Source organism: Salvelinus sp. IW2-2015, linkage group LG11 (assembly GCF_002910315.2).
Source record: "Salvelinus sp. IW2-2015 linkage group LG11, ASM291031v2, whole genome shotgun sequence".
NCBI classification, from domain to species: Eukaryota; Metazoa; Chordata; class Actinopteri; order Salmoniformes; family Salmonidae; genus Salvelinus; species Salvelinus sp. IW2-2015.
This window is the reverse complement of record NC_036851.1, coordinates 6,904,491-6,929,011: the sequence shown is the minus strand read 5'-3', so window position 1 is coordinate 6,929,011 and position 24,521 is coordinate 6,904,491. Positions and strand designations below refer to the sequence as shown.

Below are 24,521 nucleotides of genomic sequence, written 5' to 3'. Positions count from 1 at the left end.
ATATTTGTATTCATTTGCGTCACTGTCAATGACACTTTTTTATTTCGAAGGCAAACTGCAAATTCCACTATTGTGCCTAATCCTTATTGTGGCTAGCTTCACAACACAACCCGGTTTGGTCGAGCCTCACTAGCCAGATGAAGATAGCTGGCTGCTTATAATGTTTGCTTTTGGCAACGGGGTTAAGTAGCTGGCTAGCTAAGTTAAATTTCAATAGGCGAACAACAAGTGGCAACCTAGCTAATACTTACTCACAAGGGTTCCTAAATCATTGCTAAGAATAATGAAAATTAGTGCAGTTTCTACTGGTCATTGTTTTCAGGCTGCTTGTATTGGTGCTAGCTAGGTACCAAGCTAAAGCTAGCTACCCCAGAAGTTGATATCGAACAAATTATGCTTTATTACCAACACAATATTGAAAACACATCGTTCGTGGCCGGTGTTTGCTTGTTTGCATACTTTTTTTGTACAGCTTCGACAGTGCTACTGTATCTTTTTTGACACGCAAAGATCCAAACGGCGTTCCATAGTATGTATGTATGTATGTTGTGAAGCTAATAGCAGTGACGCTATTACTGTGTAACTGCAGTAGGGTAACACCTAAAAAATAGCGCACTTGGTAGTGTGTACTGGTGCTCGACCAGTCGCGAAAGCCAACATCACCCACGACAGAGAACGGTTGATTGTCAAGGGCAATGAATTCCATTATCTTGGCTTTAATGGATTTCGCCTTTGAGTTGTCTCGCTGAAATTCTTACTCTTTCAAATGACTGCTTGACTGCTCGATCCACACATCATTGTAGGCTAAGTTAGGAACGCTGTGTTGCACGTATAGCGCAACATTTTACATGCCGTCATTACGGCATGTCGCTACGTTATATAGGTATGCACGTCAGCTTTGACATCGGTTTTGCACATCGGCGTTACATGCTGACCAGACCGGACACGTCGCGTGCGTGAGCGTAGCAAAATAAATGTAGAAATCCATGTTATTCAATTATTGCCCCCACACTGCTCGCGCACGCCAACGAGCGTCTCCGATGCCAAGTGCTAAAATAGAACTCCTTTCTATTTCTGACGCAGATCGCGCTGGAAGTCCTGCCTCTCCAATCTCCTCATTGGTTTATAGAAGCAGGTACCATCTCCTCATTGGTTATACCCACATGGGTGATTGAAAGACGAACTGTGTTGCCGGTTGTCGTGGTAATACTATGAAAGTGTAGATGCCAATCACCAAATAAGTTCAAAGATGAAAAAGCCTGGAAGGAGGAGAGATGACTAGAAACGATTCGGTTGGCCGTTTTCTGTGTGGATTAATTGTCGGAGTAGAGGACCTTGTGCATTTCAGGTAAAATAACAACTCAATGTTTTTATGTCAGGACAAATTAGCTAGCAACAGCAAGCTAGCTAAATAGGACAAATTAGCTAGCAAGTGCAAGCTAACTAGCTAAATTGTCATACATGTTTAATGCTTTTCGACCTGTCCCCAAATTAATGTCATTGGTTCAGAGTTTGTTTTGATATTTTAACCTGCGTGTCGTGATCGCGTTTGGTGTCGGGGGACAAAATACATTTATGCTAGATAGCGCACGATGGCACACGCGCGCAGCCGGTTTGGGTTCCGTGTTAAACTAGACATCGGCTGATAACGATGTTGGCATTTTTATCTAATATCGTCCGATTACGTGATGTTCACCGATATGTCATGCTTCCCTAGTCTAAATACTTTCCGAAGGAACTGTAGCCAAGTTATCGTTACTCATTGTGTATTTATTATTACTTTTATTATGTTATTACTTTTCTATTACTCTACATTTTTGGGACGGGCCCGTAAGTAAGCATTTCACTGTTACTCTACACCTATTGCTTATGAAGCATGTGAAGAATACCATTTTATTTGATCTGTTATTGAGAATATGTCACCTGTAATTTGAATAGGATTGCGATGTTGTCTTCAACTGAGTAGAGAAGTTGTCTCAAGCAACACCACGCTGTGTTTACATTGGAACCTGAAACTCTGGATTTGATTGATGGTGCTCAATGCTGTATCGTCTTTTTCTGCAGGTGCTGTTGGTGAGTAGTAGTCGTCATCCAGACAAGTGGATTGTCCCTGGTGGGGGGATGGAGCCAGAAGAGGAGCCCAATGTAGCAGCAGCACGAGAAGTCTGTGAAGAGGTTTGTTTCTTTCCCTCTCATTTCATTGACCTTAGCTTAATTATTCAAACTACATTCCCACACTGTTCTCTATCCCCGCATTTCAGGGAACTTGTGGTGTTTTTCATAAGTGGTTATGGATTTTAGAGATGAGGGTCTCTTTGTTTTAGGTGTGGCTTTTTGGGTAGACAACCTCAAATGTTTTTTTCTTGCAAATCACACCCCTCAATTACAATATGGTATTTGCCGGAATGGCAACCAGATATTAAACTGAGATTTGCCATTTTGACTAGGTTATGTCATACTTTGAAAAATAACACATTTGGCCTGCCATTACTGGTCCCATGCTGATTACCTTGATAAAGCTTGTGGAAACATGGCTATTGAGCTCAACATAGGGATGGGCGATATGGCCAAAGAATCTCTAAATAACCTTTGTTGTACGGTTAAAGGTCAACTATACTGCATTTCAAACAGTCAGCAATAATGTAGCGATTTCAGGGCTTTACGTTGTAGGTCAATGCCGCGCGTGACAAACTGAGCAATCGTTTTCGAGAATCAATGTTCATTGATACTCCCGTTTTAGTGTTATCTGCTCTGTGTGCGATTTGCGCAGTTGAGACGTACTGTAAAAAGGGTATCGTTAGGAAGGTTAACGTCTCTATTACAGGTTCTAAATAACAGAACCTGTAATAGGTTCTAAATAACTGGGTAAAAACTGACGGACAACTATAAAAGCTCAAACCAAGTTTATTCAGACAAAGACATGTTTCCAGCAGTGGTAGTGTGTGTATATATATATATATATATATATATATATATATATATATATACCCCAATTTGGGTGGAGCATCCTCCTTCCCTCTAAACATTACATCTTTATTGCTATGCAGGATATTAAGTGATGCGTGCAATGAACCCTTTCCTTCTCCCATAATCTGACCTGACCTCGGCCCCCATTCCTCACTAAACCACATCTCTCCAACCTTATCAGTGACTGCAACCATGTGWTTGCCTTTCCTTTACTCATTACATTCCACGCTTAATTGACTCCACCATATACATTCCTCCTACAGATAACCATTCACTTCTGGTGTAGAAACCAGACTCTGGCACTCATTGCCTTAGAATACTTGATAATTAACAATATTTCAAGTTTATGAGTCAGAACCCATCACAGTAAAAATGTCTCAATGTGTTTCAGTGTCCATATGACCAACTATGTTGGACCAAACCTCAAATGCAAATAGCGAATTGAAACTGCTTGTCAGAAAGGAAGAAGTGATTGCTCATATTTGTAGTGAGTGGCAGAGGGAGGGGTGTGTGTGTGTGTGTGTGTGTGTGTGTAAACAGAGAGGAAGAGGCAACATGAGAGGTTTCACTCTCGCCAAAATCATTACGTTTCTATGGGTTTATTTTGGACCTAAGCTTGTCGCCTGCCTTTCCGGCTTTGGGACAACGACTCCCATTTGTTATAGGGTGGAGACATGAGCATCTCGTCATTATATACACATCTCTGGTGTAAATGGGAAGGTGCACAGAAGGAGCGAAGGAGACAAGCCCAAAAAGACAACCTGGGAACAAGTGGACATAAGCCATCGTAAAAACGGAAAATAACAAAACCCTGATTCTTGCGATACAGGCATTTGAAATATCACACAAAAACATACATTTGAATTAAATGTATATATTGCCCAGCCCTAGCTCAACACATTATTCTTTTGATGTTGGTCAAAGCACATTCACTGTTAGCACTTATCCCGAGCCCTTCTGGGCAGAGCAGTTGGTCTTGATCGTACTCTGTTTGTGTGCTGAGAAAGCACATCCACAGTAAGCACGCATCCAAGTCTCGTATCCCAGAGTCATGTTACACAGGAGTGTTAAAAGTGCCATCGGGCGTTATACTGAGATTAAACACTGCCCTTCACACAATGCTGTGGCTGCAGGCCAGACAACCAAGCCACAGGCCCAACTCATGCTCCTCTTTCGATGGAGATCAATTTAGTTTGTTTACATAATGTAGCCTATTCTGTACTAATCACTAATTGAACCATGATGATTGAATATGTTCATTTAATCCCCGGGTGTATTTTTGTTGCCCGCTCGGGGGTAAAGAGGGTTTCTCTGTTGCCAAGTAGTGTCTCTTCAACCAAGGCTTAGGTTCCAGAAAACAATATGTTAACTTAGCTTTCTGAGATAAGCATTGCAAGAAAACAATATGATAACTTAGCTTTCTGAGATAAGCGTTCCAGAAAACAATATGATAACTTAGCTTTCTGAGATAAGCGTTCCAGAAAATAATATGATAACTTAGCTTTCTAAGATAAGCGTTCCAGAACTCATAGCCTACTTACAAGATTGCATGGACACTTTGAAAGCCTGTAGACTATATGCAGGGCTCCAGACTAATATTTTCCCCTGGTGACACTAACTTTTTCAGTTGGCGACACCAGCCTACGATTTGGTCGCACCCCACACCCCCCCCCCCCAATTTTTTTTTGCTGCGTCACGCAATAGAAAAAATAAGTAAACATGTTCTAAAGTAATTCACAGTGCTTTATTAAAGCTAGACTCTTTCTGTGAAACAATGTCACCCCACCTCTGTTTTGGTAAAAAGCTGAGGGATGGGGCTTGAAAAATGTAACCACTCTCAAATTCATAAAGAGCTATGGATGCAAGTACTAACCATCCATGATATCAAATTGATAGTTAAAACTATACAGTGTTTGTTTACATTGGGGTAAAACAAGCTTATATTTTGGCTTCTGATTGGGTACGACAGTTGAACTAAGATTGAGGCATTGGTAAGTTTTATATCCAAGAGTCAATGGGTATGTATAGTTAATTTATAAGTCCAAAAATGTATGTAGCAACTAAGGATTTTAGCTTTGAGGCCTTTTTATCAATTAGATTTAGTCACCACCTGCGTCCTCTCTCTCTTCCGTCCTCTCTTGCCTCCTTTTGAAAAAGGTCCAAGTTAATCAATGAGAGTTGGCGAGGAGAGTGGAAATGCTCTTGCTTGAAATGAGACTGTCCTTCTCCACTCGGGTGTCGCTAGGCAAATGACGTTACAGGGATGGATCCCAAAATAAATTTGTAATGTGCTCAAAACAAATTAAGCTAGTTGTGCAAGACATTTTTATAGATAAAACAATAAGTAGCATATTGATTTTAAATGTGTGCATGTTTTTCTCTGAGAAAACAAAGGCTGATTCGAAGGGGGTGTGGCAGATTTCAAAACTCTTTTGCGGTAAGATAAACATGAGTATCCTCGATGAAAGGTGGCTATCAAGGAGGGCAGTACAGTCATCCATTTGCCTACGAACGATTTGACACACTCCTCGACCACTTATATTTTACTGTTAACATAGGGCTCCAGAATTTTCTTTTGGTCAATAGAGATGGATTTGCCTACATCTTTATGTGCACTAACAGGTATCCTAGGCTAATTTTGTTGGGGATAATTCACCACTGAGTAAGTGGAAACTCAAAACACATTTTCTAGATCGCTAACCTTAACAGCTCGTTGAGTGTCGTCTTAGTGCCAGCATCGGTTTATGGTGGTACAAAGATGGCTATGAAGAATATAGATGAAAGCTCTCTTGGTAAATAGTGTGGTCTACAACTTATGAGATACTCTTCCTCAGGCGAGCAATACCTTGAGACTTCCTTTAATATTAGTTTTTGTGCACCAGCTGTAATTTACATATAGACACAGATCGCCACCCCTTGTCTTACTGGAGGTAGCTGTTCTATCTTGCCGATGGTTTCGAAAACCCCGGCAGTTTTAAGATTGATGGTAGAGGGGATTTATTCACTCGCCGTCGGATCCTTACAAGGCACCCCGACCTATGTCCCCGATTCTCTGTCTCTTCATGCAAATGGGGATTTGGGCATTGTCAGGTGTCTGAAGTAAATTCTTTGCGTCTGACTTTTTAAAGGAAAAATCTTCGTGCAGCACGAGGTGAGTAATCGCTGTSCTAATATCCAGAAGCCCTTTTCGGTCATAAGAGACGGTGGCAGAAACAATATGTACACACAATAGCACAGCAGCCATCTCTTCCGGCGCCATCAAACTGTTGGTGAGCATTTCTCCATTCCCAAGATAAACCAACCACTTGACAGGTGTGGCATATCAAGAAGCTGAGTAAACAGCATGATCATTATGCAGATGCACCTTGTGCTGGGGACAATAAGAGGCCGCTAAAATGTGCAGTTTTGTCACACAACACAATGCCACAGATGTCTGACTGCAGGAATGTCCACCAGAGCTGTTGCCAGAGAATTGAATGTTCATTTCTCTACCATAAGTCACCATCAACGTCATTTTAGAGAATTTGGCAGTACGTCCAACCGGCTTCACAACCGCAGACCATGTGTAACCACGCCAGCCCAGGATATTCACATCTGGCTTCTTCACCTGCAACATCATCTGAGACCAGCCATCTGGACAGCTGATGAAACTGAGGAATATTTATGTCTGTAATGATGCCCTTTTGTGGGGGAAAACTCATTCTGATTGGCATCCCCAGTGGATGGGCCTATGCCCTCCCAGGCCCACCCATGGCTGCACCCCTGCCCAGTCATGTGAAATCCATAGATTAGGGCCTAATGAATTTATTAATATTCACTGATTTCTTATATGTAACTCAATAAAATCATTGAAATTGTTGCAAGTTTTGCTTTATATTTTTCTTCAGTATACATATCCCAACCAGAAGCCTTGGATTACAGGCAACATTCGCACTGAGCTATAGGCTAGGGCTGCCGCTTTCAAGGAGCGAGACACTAATCCGGTTGCTAATAAGAAATCCCGCTACGCCCTCTGAAAAACCATCAAACAGGCAAAGCGTCAATACAGGACTAAGAATCCCACTTCATCGTCTATCACGCTCGTCTGATGTAGCAGGGCTTGTAAACTATCACGGATTACAAAGGGAAAAGGTAGCACTTTATTTGACACCAGTGCCATAACACGTTATCAATCAAATTTCAATCAAATTTATTCATAAAGCCCTTTTTATATCAGCCGATGTCACAAAAGGCTATACAGAAACTCAGCCTAAAACCCCAAACAGCAAGCAATGTAGATGTAGAATCATGGTGGCTAGGAAAACTCCCTAGAAAGGCAGGAACCTAGAGAGGAACCAGGCTCTGAGGGGTGGCCAGTCCTCTTCTGGCTGTGCCGGTGGAGATTATAACAGTACATGGCCAAGATGTTCAAATGTTCTTAGATGACCAGCAGGGTATAATAATAATCAGTGGTTGTAGCGGGTGCAACAGGTCAGCACCTCAGGAGTAAATGTCAGTTGGCTTTTCATAGCCGAGCTTCAGAATTAGAGAGAGCGGGTGCGGTAGAGAGAGAGAGTTGAAAACAGCAGGTCCGGGACAAGGTCAGGGTTCCATAGCCACATGCAGAACAGTTGAAACTGGAACAGCAACACGACCAGGTGGACTGGAGACAGCAAGGAGTCATCAAGCCAGGGTGTCCTGAGGCATGGTTCTAGGGCTCAGGTCCTCTGGGAGGGGAGGGAGAAAGAGAATTAGACAGAGCATACTTAAGTTAACACAGGACACCAAATAAGACAGGAGAAATACTCCAGACGTAAGACTGACCCTAGCCCCCAGACACACAAACTATTGCAGCGGGAGACACTGTGGCCCCATCCGACGATATCCTCGGACAGGGCCAACCAGGCAGGATATAATCCCACCCACTTTGCCAAAGCACAGCCCCCACACTACTAGAGGGATATCTAGAGGGATATCTTAAAACCAGCAACTTACTACCCTGAAACAAGTCTGAGTATAGCCCACGAAGATCTCCCCCACGGCACAAACCTGGCTGCTGCCAACATACTGACTCAACTCCAGCTTTAATAATAATAACTTTAATAATGGAAATTGATCAAAAATGTATCACTAGCCACTTTAAACAATGCCACTTAATATGTAATGTATATGTATATACTGTACTCTATATAATCTACTGCATATTGCCATCTTTATGTAATACATGTATCACTAGCCACTTTAAACTATGCCACTTATGTTTACATACCCTACTTTACTCATCTCATATGTATATACTGTACTCGATACCATCTACTGCATCTTGCCTATGCCGTTCTGTACCATCACTCATTCATATATCTTTATGTACATATTCTTTATCCCTTTACACTTGTGTGTATAAGGTAGTAGTTGTGGAATTGTTAGGTTAGATTACTCGTTGGTTATTACTGCATTGTCGGAACTAGAAGCACAATCATTTCGCTACACTCGCATTAACATCTGCTAACCATGTGTATGTGACAAATAAAATTTGATTTGATTTATGTCTGTAAACACATGCTTCCAGTAAGGGCAATTTTGGGGCTTCACCATGTTTCATCGAAATGTACAGTTGTGTATTGTCCGCATAGCATTGAAAGTTAACATTGTTTCCGAATTACATCACCAAGAGGTAAAATATATAGTGAAAACAATGGTGGTCCTAAAACGGAACCTTGAGGAACACTGAAATTTAGGGTTGATTTTTCAGAGGGCAAACCATCAACAGAGACAAACATATCTTTCTGACTGATAATATCTAAACCAGGCCAGAACTTGTCCGTGTAAACCAATCTCTCCAAAAGAATGTCATAATCGATGGTGTCAAAAGCAGCACTAAGGTCTAGGAGCACGAGGACAGATGCAGAGCCTTGGTCTGACGCCACTAAAAGGTAATTTACCWCCTTCACGAGTGCAGTCTGAGTGCTATGATGGGGTCTAAAACCAGACTGAAGCGTTTCGTATACATTGTTTGTCTTCAGGAAGGCAGTGAGTTGCTGCGCAACAGCTTTTTCTAAAATGTTTGAGAGGAATGGGGGAGTCGATATAGGCCAATTCGTTTTTTTATATTTTCTGGGTCAAGGTTTGGCTTTTTCAAGAGAGGCTTTGTTACTGCCACTTTTATAGTGAGTTTGGCACACATCCGGTGGATAGGGAGCAGTTTATGAAGTTCAACATAGGAGGGCCAAGCACAGGAAGCAGGTCTTTCAGTAGTTTAGTTGGAATAGGGTCCAGTATACAGCTTGAAGGTTTAGGGGCCATGACTATTTTCATCAATGTGTCAAGAGATCTAAGATTAAAAACTTGATCCTAGGCCCTGGCAGTGTTGAGCAGACTCAGGACAACTGAGCTTTGCAGAAATACGCAGATTTAACCTCTCTGGGATATGTGGGACGTTAGAGTCCCACTTGGCCAAAAGCCAGTAAAAATGCAGAGCGCCAAATTACTATAAAAATCGAACTTTCATGAAATCACACATGCAATACACCAAATTAAAGCTACACTTGTTGTGAATCCAGCCAACATGTCAGATTTCAAATAGGCTTTTCGCTGAAAGCAAACGATGCTATTATCTGAGGATAGCACCATAGTAAACAAAGAGAGAGAAGCATATTTCAACCCTGCAGGCGCGACACAACGCAGAAATAAAAAATATAATTCATGCCTTACCTTTGACAAGCTTCTTTTGTTGGCACTCCAATATGTCCCATAAACATCACAAATGGTCCTTTTGTTCGATTAATTCTGTCGATATATATCCAAAATGTCCATTTATTTGGCGCGTTTGATCCAGAAAAACACCGGTTCCAACRTGRMKAAKGTGACTACAAAATATCTCAAAAGTTACCTGTAAACTTTGCCAAAACATTTCAAACTACTTTTGTAATACAACTTTAGGTATTTTTTTACGTAAATAATCGATAAAATTGAAGACGGGATGATCTGTGTTCAATACAGGAGGAAAACAAACTGTAGCTAGCTTTCTGGTCACACTCCTCTATCTAACAGTACACTTCAAGTTACCCTCGTTCTGGATGGCCGTACTTCTTCATTACACAATGGAAAAAACCTCAAACCGATTTCTAAAGACTGTTGTCTTAGAAATCCCTTAGAAATCTGGTCCCTTAGAAATCTGGATTCCCAATGAAATCGCATTGAAAAGAGTGACCTCAAAAACAACAAAAATTATGAATGGTTTGTCCTCGGGGTTTCGCCTGCAAAATAAGTTCTGTTAAACTCACAGACATGATTCAAACAGTTTTAGAAACTTCAGAGTGTTTTCTATCCAAATCTACAAATAATATGCATATCTTATCTTCTGGGGATGAGTAGCTGGCAGTTGAATTTGGGTATGCTTTTCATCCAAATGTGAAAATGCTGCCCACCTATCCTAGAGAAGTTAAAGAGGAGTCCGTAATTTTTTCCCCMAATGATCATGATCTTTTCGTCAAAGTAGTTCATGAATTTATCACTGCTGAAGTGAAAGCCATCCTCTCTTGGGGAATGCTTTTTAGTTAGATTTGCGACAGTATCAAAGATAAATGTTCCATTATTCTTATTCTCCTCAATTAAGTTTGAAAAATAGGATGATTGAGCAGCAGTGAGGGCTCTTCGATATTGTACAGTACTGTCTTTCCAAGCTAGTCGGAAGACTTCCAGTTTGGTGGACCACCATTTCTGTTCCAGTTTTCTGGAAGCTTGCTTCAGGGTTCAGGTATTTTCGGTTTACCAGGGAGCTAGTTTCTTATGACAAATGTTTGTTGTTTATATGGGTGTGACTGCATCTAGGGTATTACGCAAGGTTACATTTAGTTCCTCAGTTAGGTGGTTAACCGATTTTTGTACTCAGACGTCCTTGGGTAGGTGGAGGGAGTCTGGAAGGGCATCTAGGAATCTTTGGGTTGTCCGGGCATTTAAAGCACGGRTTTTGATGATCCTTGGATGTGGTCTGAGCAGATTATTTGTTGCGATTGTAAACATAATAAATTGGTGGTCCGATAGTCCAGGATTATGAGGAAAAACATTAAAATCCACAATATTTATTCCACGGGACAAAACTAGGTCCAGAGTATGACTGTGGCAGTGAGTAGGTCCGGAGACATGTTGGACAAAACCCACTGAGTCGATGATGGCTCCGAAAGCAATTTGGAGTGAGTCTGTGGACTTTTCCATGTGAATATTAAATTACCCCTCCACATTGACTCGGTACCGGTACACATTGTATATAGCCTCATTATAGTTATTTTGTTTTAATATTTTTCCTTTAGTTTATTTAGCAAATGTTTTACTTTTTTTAAACTCTGCGTTGTTGGTTAAAGGCTCGTAAGTAAGCATTTCACGGTAAAGTCTACTTTACCTGTTGTATTTGGCGCATGTGACATACAATTTGATTTGAAATGTTTTTTTTAACAAGATCCACCGTGTTTTCCAGTTTCAACCTTTTGTTGAACTTCTTTTTTCAACTTTATCATCGCAGTGAGGTCAAACATTGTAGCCTAAAGCATGATACTGTTTTCATGATAAGTGTTTGTGATTTTCGATTACATTTGCATTGATGTCAGAGTGATTGAAGGACAAGGGAGCGCTGAGTAGCAGCCCATCCGTGACCTGACGGTCGTCAGCGAGTTGGGTACCAGCAACACATCAGCCCCATTCATGTACAGAGCGCATAGGAGGATATTACTGTGACTCAACGGTCACATGGAATTTGACTGCGGTCATAACTGCCGGTCACCACAACAGCTCGATGCACTACCCTCTGGAGAGAGAGCCCTGCGGTTTCAGGCYGTGCAGTTGCCGTACCATGCAGTYATCCAGCCTGACAGGATGCTCTCTGGTGCATCTGTAGACGTTTGTGAGGTCCGAACTGAAAGACATAGGAGCAGGTTAAGGGTTATGCATAGTACCTTGTARTAGTGTTCACAGCCACTCATCCAGTTAAACGGCCTGACCCGATCGAGGCTAAATAGACTGGAATGCAGCTCTACGGCTCATGTTCTTCCCTCATGTTCTCATTATGATATGGACAGGGTGGCCATTTTCAGTAGAGGTGGTTGAGGTTTGCCTACGCTATCCAAACCCTGCCTATTCTCCAGTCACCCCAGTGCTGGTCTTCCCCATATGATCTGGTTGAAGGCATGAAGAGCGTGMGATTGATACTGGGGTATATACTGGTATATTCACTATGGAGTCCAAGTTTATTAATAGACTGAAACTAGAGGATGCCAGCAGTACGCACCAGCAGRCAAAGCCTATGACCAATGGGACCCACACCTGCTGGCACAACCATCAGGGGAAAACATGGCCTTCCAAGGCAGTCTGCAGTTCTTTGGACCACTGCTCTGGAATAAGCTGGACATATCCACACGACAGCTAGCTAGCATGTCTGCCTTCAAAAGAGCTGTACACAAATCTAGTAGGATATGTGAGCGTCATTTTGTATTTATGCTACTGCGTATGATGTGTGTGCTTCTGTGTATGCTGTTCTTATCTAGTCAACTTTTATGTGATGTGTATGTTTTTATTAATTAAACGGAACCCAGGACTCCCTAGAAAAGTGGCAGTTGTTAGTGGACTATCCTGGCTAAATAAAATGAAAATGTATTTGAAAACTGGCCCAGTACCCCTCACCATCTCTGGGGGACACAAACAAGATATGCCATTTTCACACTTTGAGTTGTACAGTGCCAGTCAAAAGTTTGCACACACCTACTCATTTAAAGGTTTTTCTTTATTTTTACTATTTTTCTACATTGTTGAATATTAGTGAAGACATCAAAACGATGAAATAACATTGAATCATGTGTTAATAACATTGAAAAAAGTGTTAATCAAATCAAAATATATTTGAGATTCTTCAAAGTAGCCACCCTTTGCCTTGATGACAGCTTTGCACAATCTTGGCATTCTCTCAACCAACTTCACCTGGAATGCTTTTTCAACAATCTTGAAGGAGTTCCCACATATCCTGAGCACTTGTTGGCTGCTTTTCCTTCACTCTGCAGTCCATTTCATTCCAAACCATCTCAATTGGGTTGAGGTCGGGTGATTGTGGAGGCCAGGTCATCTGATGCAGCACTCCATCACTCTCCTCCTTGGTCAAATAGCCCTTACACAGCCTGGAGGTGTGTTGGGTCATTGTCCTGTTGAAAAACAAATAATCCCACTAAGCGCAAACCAGATGGGATGGCGTATCGCTGCAGAATGCTGTGGTAGCCATGCTGGTTAAGTGTGCCTTGAATTCTAGATAAACCACAGTGTCACTAGCAAAGCACCCCCACACCATCACACTTCATCCTCCATGCTTCACAGTGGGAACCACACATGCGAAATTCATCCGTTAACGTACTCTGCGTCTCACAAAGATACGGCAGTTGGAACCAAAAATCTCAAATTTGTACTCATCAGACCAAAGGACAGATTTCCACCGGTCTAATGTCCATTGCTCATGTTTCTTGGCCCAAGCAAGTCTCTTCTTCTTATTGGTGTCCTTTAGTAGTGATTTCTTTGCAGCAATTTGACCATGAAGGCCTGATTCATGCAGTCTCTTCTGAACAGTTGTTGAGATGTCTGTTACTTGAACTCTGAAGCATTTATTTGGACTGCAATTTCTGAGGCTGGTAACTCTAATGAACTTATCCTCTGCAGCAGAGGTAACTCTGGGTCTTCCTTTTCTGTGGCGGTTCTCACGAGAGCCAGTTTCATAACGCTTGATTTTTATTGCGACTTCACTTGAATAACTTTTAAAGTTCTTGAAATTTTCCGGAATGACTGACCATGTCTTAAAGGCTTTAACCAAATAGGACTATCTTCTGTATACTACCCCTACCTTGTCACAACACAATTGATTGGCCCCAACCCATTAAGAAAGAATGTCCACAAATGAACTTATTTGTCACAGCTGTTAATTCAAATGTATTCCAGGTGACTACCTCATGAAGCTGGTTGAGAGAATGCCAAGAGTGTGCAAAACTGTCAAGGCAAAGGGTGGCTACTTTGAAGAATCTCAAATATAAGCTATTTAACACTTTTGTTCACTACATGGTTCCATATGTGTAATTTCATAGTTTTGATGTCTTCACTATTATTCTACAATGTAGAACATAGTACAAATAAAGAAAAACCCTGGAATGAGGTGTCAACTTTTGACCGGTACTGTATATAAAACACCATTTGGTGTGAACCATGACGGGTAGAGGTACTGGTGTGTACACTTTATTATATTTTATAGCAGGACAGTTGTGTGAAGGATGTTTTATCTAATGGCATCTTCAGGACATATTGTTACACACAGACTCTTAAGATTGAAAGAGTTGTGTTTTTAATCCTTATATAGGGTTTTGATTTGATTTGCTTCCTTGTTTTTTGTTCCACAGGCAGGTGTGAAGGGGACTTTAGGTCGCCTAGTTGGAATATTTGAGGTGAGTTTATGTTATGACATGCTTAGGCATGCTAAAGCTTGTTTGGGAGTGGAGAGAAAATATGGACTTTGTTCTGAAAAAATAAAGGTCAAAACTGTCTATCTTACAGAACCGAGAGAGGAAACACAGAACCTACGTCTACATTCTTATCGTAACTGAGGTCCTGGAGGATTGGGAGGACTCAGTGAACATTGGTGAGTGGCTTTCATTTCAATCTGATTTATACTACATTGTTTGAATTCTGGTTATAGATGCCTCTCATGTCTGTCTTTCTAAACTTGTGCCACAATGGTGTCTGTTCTTGTTCCTTTTAACAGGGAGAAAAAGGGATTGGTTTAAAATAGACGATGCAATACAAGTGTTGCAGTGTCACAAGCCTGTGCAGGCCACATACTTCGAGCCTCTCAAGGATGGTTGCCTGACCAGCAACGGGACGCCCCTGGTGGCCACGATAGGCGGAGACCTCTCCCCCACCTACAACATCAGCCAGAGCTCCGTGTCGGGTATCAGATAACTAAAACACAACCCCAGGAGCTCTTGCCACCACTCTCCCTCTTACTTCTTTTTTTTTTTTTGGTCTCAAAATAACATGGTTTGCTTTGCCAACTCATTTGTGCCAGATTTGTGGTGCAGACTTGACAAGTGTTGAGTGAAGATTCTGAAACAATTTGGAAATGTCATTTTTGACCCCTTGTTTGTTTCGTTTTATTGAAAATGTCATGAAGCGTCCCTCACTCCCTCATTCTCCTACCTTGAACACACCCTTAGCGTGGTGTTTATTGAATGCAAGAACTACTTTTTACTGTTGTGATGTAAAAGTGTATACTTAGTGCTTAAGCGCAATGCTTTCAGTGGTCTTTTTAATGTCTCCTCTTTTGGTTATTGTCTGTGTATGATTGTGCCCAAGAGTGTGTTTTCCCTCTATTAAGGATAGGAAATGTTCCGTGCATCTGAATAGACAGTTGTAGGAAGTGACTTGTTTTGCATGATCGCTGGCTATGTGTTGCACATTGGGGTCACCTGATATAGATTGTGCAGCAGATAGTCTTTGGTGGTAACTAAGTTCTTTTGAATTCTCATTTAGCTCCGCATTGTGGTTCTTGGTATTAATATCTTGCCGGTTTCATCAGAAAGACGAGGGCCTTTTCCCCATTTGACCCGATCGTCAAGTAGCCTATACATTTTCCCTTAGTCTGGAAGCTAGCTAGCCATTTCAATATTCACTTTTAGGCAGAGAAAAAATATAGAAAGAATGTCTACTCAACTAAATATGTAGCACAGTCCCCATTTTGGTGAGTTAGCATTGAGAGTTTACCCTGGTGTTTTACCCAATAGACTGAGACCCTTTCGTTCTCCACAGTGTCTTTACCTACTTAACGGTCTAGTAGTCTGTTAGTAGTGGTTCACTACAGACACCGAAACAGTAAGCAGATCTCCCCCCCCCCCACCGACCAAAATGTATCAGTTTATAATTTAGAATTGCATGGTGTGAACAACTGCAGTCTTCCTCCATTTATTTTGTGCCAACCATGGACTGACAATTGCCTTCACCCAACACACACCACCTTTTTATCAAATTTTCAGATTCTCACCCCTTACTTTAACCTCTGTTTTATATCAGATGTTTACATTGCGTTCATAACATTTATTTTTCACTTAAACAAGCACTAATAGACATGTATATTTGAATAATGTAGAATCTTTTCGGGGGGGAGCTTTTCAGTAAAAATGTTTTACCCTTTTTAGTATTGAATCTGCATCCCCAGAACAAACACCTGCTTGATATTGAAAGTAATTTAATCTAAAATGCTGTCTTTGGCTAGATGCAGAACAAACAAACAAGCCTTGTACAGTTTGAGACCTTGTTTTTAACATGTAAAAATGCTTTGAATACTATTTTTTTTCTTTTTCTTAAATGTCTGGCAAATCTCTAGCCAACCTGCTATACTTGCCTTAGATGTGGCATGGAGCAGCTGGCTCAATACTGTGAAACTGGAGGCCCTGTAGATAGCATGTAAGACGTTTTATTGTAAATTGTTTATTTCTGTATAGATCAAAGGTGAGTACAAATGACAAAACAGTTCCTCTGATGCATTTGTGAGGGCTATATTTTGCTCAGCCATGGCTGTAGAGTTGACTCGATCCCTAAACAAAGGGTGGCGTTGGCTTTGTAAGGTTTGTTGACGAGTTGCTTTGATACACAGTACATGTTAAGGCTAAAGAACAAGTAAATGTTGCTAGCTTTGTATTGGGGGGGAGAAGAGAAGACCCCATTTATCATGGATGATATTAGCAGCAGGGATGCCTCAGATGTTCTACAAAGACCAAGAGGCTGAGGTGTAATAAAGTGAAGTCCATAGTTAAATTGTTAACATACAAAATTGAGGGTTTCCACTGGGCTGAATGCTGTTTCCAGACCACTACCATAGAACTTTTGTCATTATCCTAGTCTTCTGACAGAATCAACTCTTTTATATGTAACATCTCCCTATTATCTCTTCTGCCCTGTCATTGTTTCAGTAGCTCATCATTCGCCCTCCAAAATGAGCATTATATACACTCAGTGGTCAGTTTATTAGGTACACCAATCCATTCCCGAAAATAGTTAACTCCTCCAGTGTGTCACGTGGCCGTGGCTTGCTATAAAAAGGAGGCATCCAGTTACCGGATGGGCATGGATGGGCTAATGCAGCAGACGACCACACCGGGTTCCACTCCTATCAGCTAAAAACAAGAAGCGTCTCCAGTGTGCACACAATCACCAACATCACCTGGTCAAACGAATCCCAGTTCCTGTTGAGTCATGCTGATGGCAGTCAGGATTTTACCTAAGCAGCATGGGGCAATGGTGTGGGGGATGTTTTCCTTGCACACGGCAGGTCCCTTGTTACCAATTGAGCAACGTTTCCATGCACTGAAGAATTCAGGTTGTTCTGGAGGCAAAGGGGGTCCGATCCGGTACTAGATGGGTGCACCTAATAACTGGCAACCGAGTGTATGTTATCCCCAATCCCAGACTCAAGGTCTATTCTATAATGTAAGGGTTGAACTAAAGTGGTGAGTGGATTACTGATATCAATAGAAATTCTACTTTGAACCATTTATTGCTTTTTATAAACTAGGTGGTTCAAGCCCTGAATGCAGATTGGCTGACAGCTGTGTTATACCAGATTGTATTCCACAGGTACAAAACATTTATTTTAACTGCTCTAATTACATTGGTAGCCAGTTTATAATAGCAATAAGGTAACTTGCGGTTTGTGATATATGGCCAATATACTACGGCTAAGGACTGTCGTCACTCCGCATTGCGCCGTGCGTTTAAGAATAGCCGTGGTATATTGGCCATATACCACACCCCCTCTGGCCTTATTGCTTCATTACATGAGCTGCATCGAAAGGTGTGGGGCGCTAAGTCTTGGAACTGTCTAGTGGAAACCAATTTTTCCAATACCACCTTAGCCCCACAGAGCAGAATACATTTAGGCCTATTATTGAATTTTGTGGTCAGCCTCCCTTAATCCACCATTTTCTTTATATGATAATGAGCGATCAAATTAGAGATGGAATTGTAAAATCTCTAAAGTGAAGGGGTTCTATTCAAAATGGGCACAAGCGAGGGCAATGAATGTGGATATCCATATGTAACAGCCAATGAATGACCACTTGTTCTTTAACCTGTTTGTACTTTGTCGATTTTCTTGTGTTCCTGACGAGATACCTTGTACATACTAGCTAAAGCAGCACTTATAGCTAGATAAACCTTATGCTTTAGTCAATAAGTGTATTTTTCCCCTTTCCTCCCATTTAATACATAGTTCTGTTAACTCCTTTTGTTAATACAATGAAAGTTGGAAGTGGAGGGGTTTAAGAACTCAATACTTCTCATTATTAGGAAAGGGATAAGTACTGTATAAATATACCCTGCTTGAGTCCTTTAAGAAATGCATTTCTCTCTTCCTTAGGACGATTTCACACAGCACGCAGTGAAAGCCGGAAGGAGTGGATGTAGGCATTTTAAAAAGATCAAACGCAGCCTCTGCTCAGATAGGCCTCCTTGGTCCTTCACCGGAGRGATGTAAAACTTGCCTATATCACACCTCCTAGTGGTCAGGCAGTATTCTGCAACGCATGTGAAACAATTTTGCCTCAGTCAGTGAATGTCCAGTTGAGGATTCTTGCATTCTCAGCAGTATTTGTTTCATGGCATTGCATTTGGATAGTGACTACTCTGACAGCTTGATTATTTTTCTATTTTATCATCCTATAGTAGGAGTGATACTCCCTTGCTATATACAAATTGATAAGGCAAAGTCACAATCAGATGGGATTCAGTGAAGAAAGGTATTTGGGCTACCTAAATATAAGTGTGCATTTCCCTAAGCACAAGCCCTTGACCTTCCCTACATATTTGTAGTAATTGTTTTCTCCAAGGTGTACGTCACTGGAATATTTACTATTGTCATTTGGGACTGTGAAAAACCAGTGAGAAGACTGAAGATTGTAATATAAATGTGCCAACAAATAAACACCAGTATTTCAGATCTGGATTCCATTTGCCTTTTTTGATCATTGTAACAAAGTGTCTACCTACTTAGTATTCCACTTAATACCTGTATTTACTATAGGTTGTTAAACCCCTGACTAAAGGACTGTACTTTGAATAACCTCTGCCACGCTTCAGCTAGTATAATTACTGTAGTGTGCAAATGAATAACTCCACACAAACATTGGAAAGAATGCTACATTAATCCAGAATGGTCCATATTTAAAGTACTGACAAATAAAAAGGACAAAGTTGTGTTGTGTGTTTATTGTAAAGTAATGATAGACATTTACTCCTGAGGAGGCTGCTGTCCTCGGCCACGTCCAAATCCACCCCTCTGAAAACAAAGAACAGGATAAGCTTCCACATCACAAGATAGTTGGTCAGCAAAACGAGTGTCATATGGTTATGTTTCCAATTCATGTCCCAAATGTGTCAACCCGAATAACTTTACAGTGCGTCTGGCTGCCCAATGTATGTTGTTTTTCACAATAGCGTATAATCAATTACAATTGCTCGTGGCAAAGACATCTTGTTGAGTCTCAACTTAAATGCACACAAATAAGGCTTTGAATTGCCTATTCTAGTGCCATATAGATGTACAGTATACAACCTTTCAACGGTAGGCTATACAATAAACAATCATTTATGACCATTTATTATTCAGACTTGTCATGGTAACCGGTATACTGAGTCGGTCCKCAAGAACAGAGTTGAGCACCTGCTTCAGACTACATTACCATTAGGCAATACAGTACTTACAAATTGGAACTCTGTGGCTGAACCAGCACCTGCCTCTGCTTTCTTGTCTCCACCAGCTGTAAAGAAAATAACAGATTGTAATCAAAACAAATTCCAAAACGTTTTAGTTATCGCCATTTTCCTTCATTCATCACCATTCATACTAGTCAAAGGCTGAGGAATAAGTCATTACCAATAACAAATGTGCTCACCAACTACTGGATCTCAAGGCAGATATTTGGAGCTACAAAGCACACTAGTCAGCAGATAGTGAAATTCCCAGTTGGTTGAAAGCGATGGTTAGGATTAGAGGGATTCTGTAAAACTATACATACGCGGTGCAGCAGATCTTCTGTAATTGTCTCTATCACCCCCATCACGGTTGAAGCGGGCAGGCCTCTCTCCCCTCTCTCCCTCCATACCTGGAAAAGAAAAGACAATGCTCAGCTGGGTGGAATGTCAGACTCAAAAACACAGGAAGGAACATCAGGTTTGGGTCCAAWCAGCACCTATGACTATACAGTACAAAACCCGATAGTCCTCACTGTCCAGCTCCTGAGGGATGCAGTGTATGCAGACATGTTCCAACCCAGCTCTAAACCACCTTAGTCAAACAATCAAGGTCTAAATCAAAGACCATGATTAGTTGAATCAGTTAGTACAGGGCTGGTACTAAAGCCAGCACACCGCAGCCCCCCAGGACTGGAGTCACCCAGACCTGTTGAAGTAGGGCCTCATTAATAGCAGTAATACCCCATTCACATACTATACTGGTTTGGTTACTTTATTTTCATATAGTCTTTTCCAGCAACGAGGTGGATATGTAATAGTGATGGGGGTATAATATATATATATATATACATACACACACACACACACACAGTCAGGCTATATTTTGGACATTATAAAATCGACTCAAAGTATCGATATGTAAAAATAAAACTGAATCTGACTAATGAATACACCCCAGATATGGATCATCTCATCGCTGTAGCCCGTGACACAAACACCTCATTCAACTCATTGAGGGCTTGATGATTTGTTGAATCAGGTGTGCTTGTCTAGGGTTACAATAAACATGTGTACTGGTGGCGGTACTCCAGGACCAGGGATGGAACACAGCGCCAGGTAGCATTAGCTAACGCTAGTCAGCTGTATATGCGCCAAAGCYCCCGTATTTTTCATCCTATAGCTTGTTTTTAAATAGTAAACCATTTCCCCCCCATCACTTATTGCCATGACTGATCAGAAATGATCGAGCCCATGTCTTTCTGAAGCAGACATTGGCAYKAATATGTTTGAAACATCAAATCGCAGTATCGAAATGTAATACATATAGGAAGTGAGAATCGCAATACATATTGTATCGGCAACTAAGTATCGTCAGGTCCCTGGCAATTCCCAAGCCTAATGTGTAACCAGTCCAGGACAGTGCAGCTCATTAGTGTGAAAATGGTTAGACTATAAGTGGACGTACCCTTGGGCCGGGGCCTCGCGGTCTCAGGACGCATCTGGCGGCGCAGGGTGGCGGGAACAATCTCAGGTGGAAGGTGCAGGAAGTCTCTCAGGTACTGGATACCTTCATTGGTGAGGTACCAGTAAAAATGGCGCCAGGCAAATTGCTCCTTGACATACCCAAGTGACTTCAAAGACTGAAAAACAAACATGAAAAAATATTTTAGTTGTTTTATATAAAGACAAAGCCCCAAAATCCAACAGTCATGACATGCTAGGGAAACATTTTCCGTAATCCAACTGTGTGCAAGTCTGAAAATCCACATCGGTGGTGTATTCATTAGTCAGAATCCATTGAAAAACATTTAGCAACAGAAAGTGTTTACTAAAGACACCAAACGGGGAGGGACCTAGATAAAATGTGTCCAATCGAAACTCTTGTTTTCATTGAAAAGCCAATTTTTTCAGATTGAAGTAAACCGTTTCCGTTAATGAATACACCAGGGGTGTGCCGAGTCATCTGACAAAATGAGTATCGTAACTGATATGGGCAATTTTCTGGATGCAATCATATCAGAGTATTCTTTTGTAATTATCCGTGATACGAAACTTCTTCTTTCTTTTTTTTCCGGGTGCATGCAAGTATGTTTCTCATCTCTCAGTCACAGAGTTTCTCAACCATACTGTACTGTCTTTGAGTCAGTCATGTGCGTGGTCTAAATAACTCAACTGGCAAGCTTGCCTGTCTGTAAAGAGAAGGGCGGGCTGTACGTTGATCCTGGTGCTCTGATTGGCTAGGGTGAAGCTGTATRTCTGTCCACTCACTTAATATACTGAACAAAAATGAACGCAACATGCAACAATTTCAAAGATTTTACTGAGTTACAGTTCATATAAGGAAATAAGTCAATTGAAATCAAATCATTAGGCCCTGATCTATGGATTTCACATGACTGGGCATGGGGTGCAGCCAAGGGTGGGCCTTGGAGGGCATAGGCCCACCCAATCAGAATGAGTTTTACCCCACAGAATACATATATTAGACAGAAATACTCCTCAGCACCCGCCACCCCCCTCAGACGATCCCGCAAGTGAAGCCGCCGGATGTGGAGGTCCTGGGTTGGCGTGGTTACACGTGGTCTGCGGTTGCGAGGCCGGTTGGACGTACTGCAAKATTTTCTAAAACGACGTTGGAGGCAGCTTATGGTACAGAAATTAACATTCAATTCTCTGCCAACAGCTCTGATGGACATTCCTGCAGTCAGCATACCAATTGCAAGGTCCCTCAACTTGAGAATTCTGTAGAATTGTGTTGTGACAAAAGTGAACATTTTAGAGTGGCCTTTTATTGTCCCTAGCACAAGGTGCACCTGTGTAATGAGCTTCTTGATATGCCACACCTGTCTAGTGGATATATTCTCTTGGCTAAGGAGAAACGCTCACTAACAGGGATGTAAACAAATTTGTGAAGAACATTTTAGAGAAATAAGCATATGGAACATMTCTGGGATTTCAGCTCATGAAACATGGGACTAACACTTTACATTGTTGTTTTGTTATATATAACAATATATATAACAAGGTGAGGATGTTTGCTACCAAACTATCAATGAGCATAATATCCAACAAGTGGGGCAAGGGTAGGGAAAATAGATTAAACACTAATGCGCATTTTGACTAAGTGACAGCAAACTTAGCTGCCCACTGCAAATTGAGGATACAGACACGCACCCGGTGAGAATGGGCAGGGGGGTATTTTCCCAACATCTATTTAGGCATATTAAAAKCACTCAAGTTTTTTCCTATCGCGAGTATAATACGATCCAACTGTCACTTTACGGATACGATTATGAGTATGGTCATGTCGGCACACCCCTAGAATACCCCAGAGATATGCATAATTTCATCACTGTCACCCTTGAGTCCACGCACATGAAAATTCACCTTGCTCAAATTCACCTTGCTCAGGTCATCACATCAACATGTAACAAAAATCCCAGKATTCAGATACAATCCAGTCTTTAACTCAACAGCCACAGTTTAACTGTGGACATCATGCTACTTGACAATAACTGCACAGGTCTCAAAGGACAGAACCAACTTTAAAAAAAACTCAAACAGTAGAATCAATATCTCCTAAAGTTCAAGTGGCTCTCACCAGCATTGCTTTCATCACATGAAGGTTGGGCACGTTCTTGTCGGCCAATTCAGGGTGCTTGGGCAGATGCACATCTTTCTTCGCCACCATGACGCCCTCTTTGAAGAGGAGCTCATAGATGGCAATACGGTTCTTCTTAGGCATCAGCATCTATTCACACAACCGAAAATGAGACAAGCGTTAGCGTCAAATGCAATATAACAGGGATGTCCACCTACCCACATACTGGCTGGCTAACACCCCACTACAAGATTGTAAGGTTACTAAAGTCACAAGATTGGGAGTCCTAACTTATGTCAACTAACGTTACCCCAGCCGGTAGGTACGTTAAGCTAGCTAGCTAGCTTCTTCGGACAACTATGGGCTCATTTCCCAGGTGAGGTAGGTAACGAACCTTTTACCAGGCTTCTAGTGTCAAATGATAAAACCACATTTGGAACGAATTCCATCCGGCAYTGGTTACTACCTATCACACTAGCTTTGAAAAATAATTACAAATGATGTGATACGAGGACATAGCAGGGAAGTCCGTGTAGGTAGCTAGACTACCCTGTGTATTTTAACCTACATCTCGAATAATATAAGGCTTTTTGGGGAAATGTGTGGATGTTTATAACAATGACATACACATCTATCTAAAATTGAGAGTAACAGCTTCATTCAATGTAAGATGTCTTAGATTTATTCAGATTATCTTTGCTAGGCATTTGCCTACCTTGCCACTTGCTAGGGGACCGGAACCGGAAGGAACGACGGAAGGCGTTCAAGAGCGTTWATGCCCAGACGTTGGAACTAGCAGCTTTAGCGTCATCTACTGAACTGGCGGGAAAAGTGCAGTAGACTAAATGGAATTGCCTATAGACAGGGAATTATTATTCCGCATCGTCATTTTTGCCAATTAGCCTATGGGTAAAATAGCCATGCARTTTTGTTAATCAAATAAATTAATTGACACATATCTGCAATAGGTATACACTGTCTAAGCTTACACCACTTATCAAAGTGCTTTTCAACCTGAACCACCACTCGTCCTTTTTTGGAAATACGAGCTTATTTTATTTTTTTACGTTAGAAGAAGCTTCAGATACATTTTCCGGTCTTGTTTGGGGATTCAGCCAGCGGTATTTGTACTGGGYTGTTCATTTAAAGACCATAACATTATTCTTCCATTGGACCATCCAGGGCCGGCTCCAGACATAAGCAGTCGCTTAGG

At 41.4% G+C, this 24,521-nt stretch overlaps 2 protein-coding genes across 3 annotated transcripts in view; one reads left to right on the top strand and one right to left on the bottom strand.

The window, feature by feature from the left end:
* Positions 1 to 18,952, top strand: part of LOC111969719 (diphosphoinositol polyphosphate phosphohydrolase 1) — a 30,154-nt gene extending 11,202 nt beyond the window's left edge. The window contains exons 2-6 of one of the 2 annotated variants that reach the window (XM_023995924.2): positions 2,065 to 2,175; positions 14,364 to 14,408; positions 14,518 to 14,602; positions 14,726 to 14,911; positions 18,374 to 18,952. In XM_023995924.2, coding sequence (XP_023851692.1) covers positions 2,065 to 2,175; positions 14,364 to 14,408; positions 14,518 to 14,602; positions 14,726 to 14,911; positions 18,374 to 18,420 — 474 coding nt within the window. In that variant the 3' untranslated portion in view covers positions 18,421 to 18,952. Of the gene's footprint in view, positions 1 to 2,064; positions 2,176 to 14,363; positions 14,409 to 14,517; positions 14,603 to 14,725 lie in introns of both variants that reach the window. The other variant, XM_023995925.2, reaches the window with a different exon arrangement.
* Positions 18,953 to 19,201: 249 nt separating this feature from the next.
* On the bottom strand, positions 19,202 to 24,117 carry LOC111969720 (small ribosomal subunit protein eS10). Its single transcript, XM_023995927.1, has 6 exons — positions 24,024 to 24,117; positions 23,309 to 23,458; positions 21,173 to 21,347; positions 20,031 to 20,117; positions 19,717 to 19,772; positions 19,202 to 19,291 (listed from the first exon to the last, which is right to left on the bottom strand). The coding sequence occupies exons 2-6, from the start codon at positions 23,456 to 23,458 to the stop codon at positions 19,244 to 19,246; spliced, it is 516 nt and encodes a 171-aa protein (XP_023851695.1). The 5' UTR covers positions 24,024 to 24,117; the 3' UTR covers positions 19,202 to 19,243.
* Between the last annotated feature and the right edge of the window lie 404 nt (positions 24,118 to 24,521).